The following is a 12,080-nucleotide window of genomic DNA, read 5'->3' as shown; positions in this document are numbered from 1 at the left end:
ACTATTGTCTTTTTTATAGTTGTGAGAAGTCGTTGGTAGTAGTAATTCTCTTCACCCTTCACTGTTTTCTTTGCAGAATCCACAAATAAGTGTGTCAGTCCAAACCCTTTGTTACATTTAAGTGGTGCCAATGATGTGTGAATGCTCAACTAATCCTTGTGCTTTAAAATGCTAATTAGCTGTGGTTCTATTCGGCTACCAAGATCATCTGAACAAGGGCAGACGGAGCTTGATCTCTGCTAAACAAAAGCTATTTAAAACAAGGCAAATGGTTTGCAAAATGGATGTATATACAGTAGTTCCAGTACATGAAAGTAATACTGCTGTACAAGCCCTTTGGGCCTCTAAGACTAAATAGATGAGCCAAAATGGAGGTTCTTTAGTTAAATGTTTATTCAAACTACACAGACAGTACAAGCCCAAGGCAGATCTATTTATTGCTAAACAGTGTATGTGAAGCCAAACAAAACAAACGCACCAATGCAGTAAATGAATATACTCTAAATTAGCCATATTTTTATTAAGCTACACACACGATGTGAATCATTTTTACATCCCTGTAGCCTGTCCTCCTCTCTCTATAGCAACAGGCAGGACGTTTGCTAAATGATCGATGCATTTATTGCATAAGTCCACACTTAAAACATTTAGCCAGTAATCCCGTATTCCATTTATTAGTTCCTCTTTTGTTTTAGGCTTATACACTGTCCTTATATGATACTTTAAGTTTGCCCATATCATTTCTATAGCATTAAAATCAGGAGACTCTGGGGGTGTTCTCTCCCATCTTATGCCCCGCAGCTCCAAGTGGGAGGCAGCAGCAGAGTGCTTGGGGTCATTGTCCTGGAACAGTCTGTGGCCGGAAGGCCAATGTTGCTGGATGTATGGGACTAATGAACTGTCCACAATATTTTCAATAAAGAATGCTTTATCCATTATACCTTCAAATATAACAAGTGGTCCTGCACCTTTCCGAGAAATGCCCCCCCAGACATGAACTTTTACTGGATGCTTTGGTCGTGGCTTAATGGACAGATGGTCTTTTCTATTGAAGGCAAATCTGGCAAATCGCTCCAAAGCTACAGAAGTTTCATCTGTAAAAATGACATCATTAAATGTTTCACCAGAATTGAGCCACTGCTGAGCCTGAATCACCCTCTTCTCTTTGTTTACATCGCGTATCATTGGAGAGTATCTGCAGAAAAAGAAATAAGAATTAAAATGATTTGCCAATATTTGGATTTCTGAGAGACACTTACATTAGGCTAATGCCAGATATGGTCTCTTCACTGGAATCTTTCTACTTAAAGGAGAACTCAAGTAATTTGGCGCAAAACTCCCCCCCATCCCCCCTTAGGCCCCCTCCCTCCTCCCCCTGGCCTACCTCCCCCCTTGGGCAAATGCCCCTAAGTTGCTACTTACCTCTCTGCGCAGGTCCTGTCCACGGAGTTCACAGGCACCATCTTGTCGCGAGCGCTCTTCTTCCTGCTTTGTCTGCGCATGCGCAGTAGATGGCATTTGCCGGTTCAGCACTACTGCGCATGCGCAAGTTTCCGGAAAAAAAAATCGGTAATCTTCGTGACTTTCGGCGCATGCGTAGTAGTGCTGAACCGGCAAATGCCTTCTACTGCGCATGCGCGAAAAACGCTGGACAAAGCAGTAAGGAGAGCGCTCGCGACAAGATGGTGCCTGGGAACTCCATGGACAGGACCTGCGCAGAGGGGTAAGTAGCAACTTAGGGGCATCTGCCCAAGGGGAGAGGTAGGCCAGGGGGGAGGAGGGAGGGGGGCCTATGGGTGGGATGGGGGGGAGTTTTGCGCCAAATGACTTGAGTTCTCCTTTAAGGGTAATTACACATGGGAATTTCTTCACACCCACTGAAAATGATTCCAGTATTGTACATACCTGACTTTTCCATATCTCCAACCAAGCTTGCGACGCATCCGCCGAATTGTAGAAAGTGAAAGGTGTTGTTGATATTTTGTAGCAAGGAAAACTTTGATTTGTCTGGCAGTGGTTTCATCATTTTCCTTTGTTATTTCCTCCACAAGAGACATCGTTTGTCTGTATACTGTACTGTACAGTGGAGTAGAATACGTGAAATAATGAAACACTGTGCTACATAAAATATCAATACAGCAGTAGGCAGGATGGTGGAACAGTGGCACATCATGTTACTGGGCCCAACTGTAAAATATTTCTAGCCCCTGCCAAATTTTGAAAATAAGACATTTTACTTAAGGCCATATTAACACTGCTTATATGTCAGTTTGTCAATTCCATCCCCTATGTGCCATGGGTTCCCAGAAGTCACATGGACTGCTTATTTATCTGTGTGTGAAGATCTTAAGCTGATCATAGACTTGCAAATACAGTTTAAAGGATACCAATAGTGAACTTACTTATTTGTCGTAGTTGGCCTGTTGCAGCCTGTTTTTGCCTTGCCACTGGCATGATAACGCACAGTTTGTCTTGATGCAGTGATCCCTAAAGTCTGTAATTTTTGGTGAATAGCAGGAACAGTCATTCCAGTATGTGCCATGTCTTCTATCATTTTGTGCACCTCTTTGCTTATCCGCCTAGGCTTGGATTTGTGCATATTGGCGCTGCTCATCATTTAGTACTGTTGCTTGATACAGAAGCTTGGTACTGTAGCTTTACTGCTGTACAAACTGACCACTTAACTTGACAAGTGCTAATAAAAGGTGGAACCTTTGTTTCAACCAACCACATTATCTGACACAATCATTAAGCCAATCAAGTAATGCTAGAATGAATACAATTACTAACACCTACGTACAATAAATGGCAGGTAGCCACTGCATAGCTAAACAAACATTCAGTGTGCTGCACAGTACAGAAGAGTTTGTATTATACCGTTTGTGTCCTTCTGCAATCAGAATGAAGTTTTATGGAGCACAAAAGAAAAGATCTGCAATTGAAGCAAAGCTGACCTCACAAGTCCCTGCTACACCTGCTAATAATTTGCCTATGCAGGGTCTGAAACGTCCCCTGAGAGAAAACACGGAAAATGTTTCACCACTATGCAAAAAGAGGTCACATCAAAAGACTACAAAGAGGCCAGTGGCAAAAAATAAGGTCCTGTATACATGGAGTACTAATTTCCCATCTATTGCACCATCACTGGATAAAAATGATAAAACTCCTCCAAATGAAACTGTTCCACTTATACAAAACTGCACGAAAGAGCAGGAATCCCAGACAAGTCATGTGGACATACCAGACGCAGGGAGTTGCTGCAAATGCGAATCAAAAATTGACGATTTAAAAAATGAAGTGCTGGCTCTCAAGCAAATGCATTCTGATTTTGCCACATTCTTCAAGGACACAATGGAGCAATATGTTGCCATGTTTAGGACGAGGCCCCCTCCAAGATCACCAAGGTCCCCTTGTGTTATCATTGATCAATGTGATATTGAGGACATCCCTTCTGAAACACTTCAGCAGCAGCAGTTGGTTCAATCTCCACAGCCACCAGTTGAATTTATCTGCAGATCAATTCCATTCACAGCAACCTCTTGTTTGGAGCTCTGTAGATTTCCAACAATCAAGCACACCCAACTGCAGCACCTCCAGGCTCCAACAGGAGAACCCTTCTGGTTTAACAGACACTGACTCTTCAATCCGCAGATCATTAAGTTTCAATGAAACATGTCAGCAACTATGCTCTGTGGATTTTAGAGTGGGGCAACCCTCATTGTCTATGACAAGTGTTGTTGAGAATGCATCAGGGTCCATAGAACCAGCAATCCCCAGGAACAGTTCCAGTGAAAGGAATGACCAGGAGTGTACATCTGGTTTTGGAGAGGCACTGCCTAATATCCCCTTGGCACCTATTACTGTTGAGAGAATGGATTTTTTAAAAGTACAAGGTTGTCATAGGCCTCAGCGTTTTGCCCAGCTGATTTTTCAGCACCACGTGCCTTTTCCACTTTATAGTGAGTGGTCAAAAAAAGTGAACTGGGATGGGGCCCGTGGAAAACAAGCACTGCCACGGAATCTTGTAAATGAAATACTGTACCAGACAAAGATTCGTTTTCTAGTTGGTCCAGAGGAAATAAAAAAAATTAAAGACTCCGTTAACTCACTGCTCAGGATAAAAAGAACAGTTGCATGGACAACATATGTATAGGCTATCTAAATATGCAGTAGACAGGCAATAATGTGTTTTGCTTACTTTGTTATTTTATTTAACAGTGAAAACATTTCTGTGATTTGGGGTCTTTCAGTAGTGAAGCGTTTACTCAGCACACAAAGGAAATTGCCCAGATGCACTGCCCTGAGCCCTCAGCATGTGGGGGTGACAAACAAAGATAGAGCAGGCACTAAGTGAAGGCAGACTTCCAACAGGCACTGGTTCAGAGTAAAAGTTTTATTGTGTCCACAGCCTGATGCGTTTTTTGTTTTTTGTTACAAACACTCATACTGTAGGCTAATTATTTAACAGTGTCATTTTTAAAAAATCTTCTTTTATAGTGTTTTGGTGAATATCACTCTGTACTAGTGTGCAAAAAAATAAACAATTTTCATTTTGGGAATATATTTTGTTTCCAGTTTATTCACACGACTAGGGATTCCATAGTTCTTGCACATTGCCAGCCAGTGGCGGATTAACACTACATGAGGCCCCTTGGCTACATTTTCGGCAGGGTCCCCCCGACCCCTAGTTAGTTTTTTAATCAGTTCCTTGGACATAATTATACAGAGGAATATTAGATAAACATTTGTGAACAGATGTGCAAAGCCTGCCATGCCCCGCATATATAACAGAGCATAGATAGCTAGAAACTCAGCTGCCATAAAGCAGGACATGACTGCTGCTTACAATGGGGATCAGATAGGATCAGATCAGATAGGCTATAGCCTATGTTAGCCTATTCATTAACCCGCCCCTGTAATGCCAGCATCTATTGAGTGGATTAACAGTATAACTGTAACATACTATGATCTTTTATGAATAGTGAAACATTGTGCTTTACACATTGCCAGTGTCTATTGAGTGGATAGAGACAAACATTGTGCAGGTCCATGTCTTTCCCCTTCCCCCTCGAGTGTCAGCAGACACTGGCAATGTGTAAGGCACAATGGTTTTCACAATGGAATAGAACCAAAGCTAATTAGCATTTGAAAATACAAGGATAAGTCGAGCATTCACACATCATCGGCACCACTAAAATGTGCCATAAAGCAGGACAGGACTGCTGCTTACAATGGGGATCAGACAGGATCTGTGCAGCCACTGGGACTGAATGCTGTGTTATACAGATAGCTAGAAACTCAGCTGCCATAAAGCAGGGCAGGACTGCTGCTTACAATGGGGATCAGACAGGATCTGTGCAGCCACTGGGACTGAATGCTCTGTTATACAGATAGCTAGAAACTCAGCTGCCATAAAGCAGGACAGGACTGTTGCTTACAATGGGGATCAGACAGGATCTGTGCAGCCACTGGGACTGAATGCTGTGTTATACAGATAGCTAGAAACTCAGCTGCCATAAAGCAGGACAGGACTGCTGCTTACAATGGGATCAGATAGGATCTGTGCAGCCACTGGGCCTGAATGCTCTGTCATACAGATAGCTAGAAACTCAGCTGCCATAAAGCAGGACAGAACTGCTGCTTACAATGGGGATCAGATAGGATCAGATCAGATAGGCTATAGCCTATGTTAGCCTATTCATTAACCCGCCCCTGTAATGCCAGCATCTATTGAGTGGATTAACAGTATAACTGTAACATACTATTATCTTTTATGAATAGTGAAACATTGTGCTTTACACATTGCCAGTGTCTATTGAGTGGATAGAGACAAACATTGTGCAGGTCCATGTCTTTCCCCTTCCCCCTCGAGTGTCAGCAGACACTGGCAATGTGTAAGGCACAATGGTTTCACAATGGAATAGAACCAAAGCTAATTAGCATTTGAAATACAAGGATAAGTCGAGCATTCACACATCATTGGCACCACTAAAATGTGCCATAAAGCAGGACAGGACTGCTGCTTACAATGGGGATCAGACAGGATCTGTGCAGCCACTGGGACTGAATGCTGTGTTATACAGATAGCTAGAAACTCAGCTGCCATAAAGCAGGACAGGACTGTTGCTTACAATGGGGATCAGACAGGATCTGTGCAGCCACTGGGACTGAATGCTGTGTTATACAGATAGCTAGAAACTCAGCTGCCATAAAGCAGGACAGAACTGCTGCTTACAATGGGGATCAGATAGGATCAGATCAGATAGGCTATAGCCTATGTTAGCCTATTCATTAACCCGCCCCTGTAATGCCAGCATCTATTGAGTGGATTAACAGTATAACTGTAACATACTATGATCTTTTATGAATAGTGAAACATTGTGCTTTACACATTGCCAGTGTCTATTGAGTGGATAGAGACAAACATTGTGCAGGTCCATGTCTTTCCCCTTCCCCCTCGAGTGTCAGCAGACACTGGCAATGTGTAAGGCACAATGGTTTCACAATGGAATAGAACCAAAGCTAATTAGCATTTGAAAATACAAGGATAAGTCGAGCATTCACACATCATTGGCACCACTAAAATGTGCCATAAAGCAGGACAGGGACTGCTGCTTACAATGGGATCAGATAGGATCTGTGCAGCCACTGGGACTGAATGCTGTGTTATACAGATAGCTAGAAACTCAGCTGCCATAAAGCAGGACATGACTGCTGCTTACAATGGGGATCAGACAGGATCTGTGCAGCCACTGGGACTGAATGCTGTGTTATACAGATAGCTAGAAACTCAGCTGCCATAAAGCAGGACAGGACTGTTGCTTACAATGGGGATCAGATAGGATCAGATCAGATAGGCTGTAGCCTATGTTAGCCTATTCATTAACCCGCCCCTGTAATGCCAGCATCTATTGAGTGGATTAACAGTATAACTGTAACATACTATTATCTTTTATGAATAGTGAAACATTGTGCTTTACACATTGCCAGTGTCTATTGAGTGGATAGAGACAAACATTGTGCAGGTCCATGTCTTTCCCCTTCCCCCTCGAGTGTCAGCAGACACTGGCAATGTGTAAGGCACAATGGTTTAGCTCAGTGCTGTAAATTAAAAAAAAAAAAGAGTTTAAACAAAAAATGCACTATCAGGTCTCAAACCTACAGTATGATGTTACGTTTGTAAAACTAGATGTCTAACTGCTATGCAACAGCTACATGGAGGCAGATGGGAAACATAGAGAGACCAGGGGACAGATGTAATATCTAGCTTATTGGGACACATGGGATGAAGTAAATATTGGGGAGGCAGAGGGACAGGGCAGAAAAGTAAAAATCGCGAGAGGGACACAGGGTAATATAAAAATTGGTCTGAGAGAGGAACACAGGGCTAAAGTAAAAATTAGGATGAAAGGGGATTCAAACCTATGACCTTCCATTATCAAAACCAATTCCCTAACCACTACACTACAATAGGACTACAGCTCTGTGTGTATGCTGGAAGATACATGGAGTAATATGAAAAAATAGAGAGACATGGGACAGATGTAATGGGCTGATAGGGACACAAGAGATGAAGTAAATATCGGGGAGACAGAGCAGATAATGGACTGACAGTGACAGAGGGGATAAAGTAAAAATCAGGGAGACAGAGGGTGAAAGTAAAAAAAGGTCTGAGAGGGGATTTGAACCTATAACCTTCCATTATCTAATCCGTTTCCCTAACCACTATACTACAATAGGGATACAGCTCAATCTGTAAACTGGAAGATACACGGAGGACGATGAAGAAATAGAAACCAGGTGAGAGATGTAAAATCGGACTGACAGGGACACATGGAATGAAGTAAAAATAGGGGAAACAAAGGGGCAGAGCTAAAGGGCAGATGAAAAAACAAGCTGAGAGATGGACACATGGAATTATGTGAGACACTGGGCAAAGAAAATTCAGGGAGAGGAAGAAAGACATGAAGGTGGCTGAGAGAAAAAGAAAAAAGTCAGTGAGTATGACATATAAATCGTTTCAGTTCTTAGTATAAATTAGAGGGGGAGTAAGTTACATATAATGGGGATTGAACACTAAACTCCTTGGTCCAAAATGAAGCACTTAATCCGTTAGGCCACCACTTGAAAAGCTTAAACATCGTTTCTACATTGCCTTGTGTTTGGCGGCCTCTAGTGGCAGAAACTGGTAATACATGCCTGTAAATGCACTAAACGCGACTAGGCTTCGTGACACATCGCGCTTGCTGCAGCTTATCTAGCGTTATAGCGCGATAAATGTACAAAACAGAGTGACTCCATCTGTAGGTGTTTGCCTAGTGGTATGGCTGAATTTCTGGAAGCAGCAACTTTAGCAATTGCCAGCAGTAACTTTGAAGCCATCTCTGACGAAAAAGCTGATTTTGGTTTTTTTCCCGCTTTTTGGGATGAACAAACGGTTATTACTAGGGAATAGTCCAAATTCGATTCTAATTTGCAAAAAATCGAAAATTAGAATATCGAAATTTATCATGTACTGTCTCTTTAAAAATTCAACTTCAACCAGTCGCCATCTAAAACCTGCTGACTTGCTGTTTTAGACTATGAGGGACCTCCTAGAGCCTATTTGGAGTAAATTGGTGCACTTTGAAAAATCGTAATTTTTTTGGGAAAAACTTTGATTTGAATTCGATCAAATGCGCTATTAATTTGATTCGTATAATTTGAATTCTGTCAAATATGGACCTATTCGATTGAAAACTGACCTATTCGGCCAAAAAAAACCTTCGACTTAATTTCGGTTGGTCTTTTTGAATTCAAATTTAAAGTTTTCAAATTCGAAATTTGACCCTTGATAACTATGCCCCCAATTGAATTTGATTAAACACGAATCAAGTTTTTTCTCAAAAAAAAACTTGAATTTCATGAAGGTTAATAACATCTTCATTTTGGTCACTGGATCTCTCCCATTGACTTATACATGAACTTGGCAGGTTTAAGGTGGCGAATAGTCGAATTTGAATTATCCCCAGGGTTTAGGTTTGATAAATCTTGAAATTTGAATTAAAAATTCGAATCAAGTTTGGATAATTCACAATTCCAATTTGAGAGTTTTGACCAAAAAAATTCGAATTTCCTATTCGACCCTTAATAAATCTGCCCCTTACTGTTTTTAATGATTTTCTAGTATATTTATTTTTCCATCCAAATTATGGGAAGATTATCTGGAAACCCCACTTCCTGAGCATTGAGGCTATACAAGTCAAAAGGGACACAGATGAGTTGATTTAAAGTGCCTTTAAACCCAACTGGTTTAATGAGGATATAACTAATATAATACAGTGGATCATCCAATAGGTCTAGTCCAATATACACCATATACAACACAAGGATGCCAGATTTCCTGCTGTGAACTCTTATGTCTAATGCTGCACTGAGCTGCACTCACCTTCTGATTACAAAACACATCATATGACCCATATCAACATTTTTTGCTACATAGATGATCTGTTTCTTATCTAGTGTGAGGATATTCTTAGCAACTGGTTAAATAGTTTAAATGGTCTGGAATCTCTAACTGGTTTTTAAGTTGCCCTATGCCAATGATACTGTTTATTTTTAGACCTCAGAATCTTTTCGGAGTGGACACAGTCAGGAACTACACAATTTAGGAATGATACAGACAGAAACACTTTGATACAAGCACACAGTTGTCACCCTTCTGGCACAAAATCAGGAATGTCTTGCTTCCAGTTCCTGTGTGTGATACAAAACAACTCGGGCATGCAGTGTAAGAAACCACAGTTACTGGAGGTGTATGGCAGACTGACTGAACAGGGTTATAATCTAAAGGCACTGGCCAAGTTTTTTTTACACAGGATGTGAATTTTTTGGAATTTATCAAACCCCGAGGATGGAAAATGTCTGAATCTGAAAATCCAGCATCTCCGATCTGTCGAGGTTGCATATAAGTCCATGAGAGAAGTCCCAATGATTTTTTGATATGCGCTGGGTTTCGTGCAATACTCTGAAGTTTTCTGAGTTTCTGGGCAAAAAGCATAAGAAATCTGAGTTTTCAGCTGAAAAGTCAGAAAAAAATAGTGAAAACCAGGTTCTTTTCCCACGAAGCAGATTTTTGGGAAAATGGAACAATAAATAAGGGTAAAAAAAAAACAGAGAGGATTTGATCAGAGTTTGTAGAGAAAATGTTGAGATAAAATCGCATTTTGATATATAACCCCCTAAAGATACAGGTAAATGTTTGTGGTTTTTTTGGGAGCACTAACAGTGATGCAACCAGTAAGGAATAACTGATAAATCATCCAAATTGCCAAAACGTTACCATTTAGGGACTTTGATCAACTTTTATCAAAGGGGTCGGTACTTAAGGGACTTGCTGATACTCTCCCTTTTATTCCCAATATAAAAAAAACCTTCTGATTCTGGCATCAATCTTCAAACTTGCAAATTGGGAATTGGGCACTTGGCTGTTTGCATGACTTGAGAAAGGTTTAGCCCATGAACAGAGAGACCATAACAATTTAATGAAGTGCTCTCTAATACTAATTGTGTTGAACCTGTGGATGGTGACTTGCACCCTACACACTAACAAACTGCCACCAGTGATTTGCTGTCTACTAGATTGTATATATGTAAACTACATATATGAAGGCATCCTATCAATCTATATCTGTAAATAGCTATAACTTGATGCCCTTAGGCAATTTGAGTAGATGAAGCATGCATAGTATTAGCCATCTGTTTAGCTTTCTGACTGCACAGCTCTCTAATGGACTCTGAACTAATTAATAATGACAATGTTTCTAAATCAAGTCATAAATGCTTAAATAGCATTCTATAAAAAGGAACAACAAATAACAGCTTACAAACTCGATTAAAGTCAATGTCTTCACATTTTTGTAATATTTGCAGAAAACAGGTAAGGCCTCCTGAACCTATCAAGGCATAACGTGGAAAATGCATTTTCTTCTTCTTAAATTCAATCACATTCTTAAAGGAAAACTATACCCCCAAAATGAACACTTAAGCAACAGGTAGTTCATATCATATTAAGTGGCATATTAAAGAATCTTACCAAACTGGAATATATATTTAAGTAAATATTGCCCTTTTACATCTCTTGCCTTGAGCCACCATTTCGTGATGGTCTCTGTGCTGCCTCAGAGATCACCTGACCAGAAATACTTCAACTCTAACTGTAACAGGAAGAAGTGTGGAAGCAAAAGACACAACTCTGTCTGTTAATTGGCTCATGTGACCTAACAAGTATGGTTTGTTGGTCTGTTTGAGATTACAGTGAATCCTACGATCCCAGGGGGCGGCCCTTATTTTTTAAAATGGCAATTTTCTATTTATGATTACCCAATGGCACATACTACTAGAAAAGTATATTATTATGAAAATGGTTTATTTACATGAAGCAGGGTTTTACATATGAGCTGTTTTATGCAATATCTTTTTATAGAGACCTACATTGTTTAGGGGGTATAGTTTTCCTTTAACAATAAGTCCATTAAGTGTCTTATGTACTCTCAATTTATAGAATATTTATTTTACTATTTACAATAAGGCATATTACTGTTTGCAGGTCTATATTCATGTTCATTATCTTTTTTCCTATTATATAGTCACATTACCTTATTTATATATTTACATTTCTCAGCTGAAGTATTTAGTGAAGCAAAGAGTTCAAGATTTTGATAGTATGTGCCAGTCTGTTAATAATAAGTAAGGGTATGTTTAGCTGCTGCTTGCACAAAGTTAGCTGAAGGGCTTAAAGTCCATATGTCATATATACTGGGGGGATGTTTCACATTCCTAGGTTAAAGTATATCCCTTTCAGCTCAGGTATTGATCAGGGGTATCAGGGCTCCCTAGTCTTGAAAAAGGGAAGTCATCACATGTTCTGTTTCTTTGGTCCCCACTTGCTGGAGGAAGCGGTGTGATGTGGAGCCTGATGCAGAAGTAGGCCTCAATAGAAGAAGTGCTAGGAAAGAGGAAAACAGATTACACTTGCAGAAAAATTAAATGTATTAATTAACACACATAGCAAATTCAGTGTTATTAAATGTGTATCTATT

General features: G+C 40.4%; 1 protein-coding gene across 1 annotated transcript; it reads right to left on the bottom strand.

The window, feature by feature from the left end:
* Positions 1-383: 383 nt before the first annotated feature.
* LOC121403028 lies at positions 384-2,617 on the bottom strand. The gene is made up of 3 exons (XM_041590238.1): positions 2,403-2,617; positions 1,906-2,076; positions 384-1,195 (listed from the first exon to the last, which is right to left on the bottom strand). The coding sequence occupies exons 1-3, from the start codon at positions 2,615-2,617 to the stop codon at positions 550-552; spliced, it is 1,032 nt and encodes a 343-aa protein (XP_041446172.1). The 3' UTR covers positions 384-549.
* Positions 2,618-12,080: the final 9,463 nt, after the last annotated feature.

Source organism: Xenopus laevis, chromosome 4L (assembly GCF_017654675.1).
Source record: "Xenopus laevis strain J_2021 chromosome 4L, Xenopus_laevis_v10.1, whole genome shotgun sequence".
In the NCBI taxonomy this organism is placed as follows: domain Eukaryota; kingdom Metazoa; phylum Chordata; class Amphibia; order Anura; family Pipidae; genus Xenopus; species Xenopus laevis.
Note: the sequence above shows the minus strand (reverse complement) of the source record. Positions and strands in the feature narration are given on the sequence as shown.

Bases quoted from the DNA above. Each gene is read 5' to 3' on its own strand.
- LOC121403028 (XM_041590238.1), bottom strand. From the start codon at position 2,617: ATGATGAGCAGCGCCAATATGCACAAATCCAAGCCTAGGCGGATAAGC. The intron at 2,077-2,402 runs GTAAGTTCACTA...TCCACTGTACAG, and splicing joins AGGCCAACTACGACAAATAA to TACAGTATACAGACAAACGA. The intron at 1,196-1,905 runs GTATGTACAATA...CTTTTTCTGCAG, and splicing joins TGGAGATATGGAAAAGTCAG to ATACTCTCCAATGATACGCG.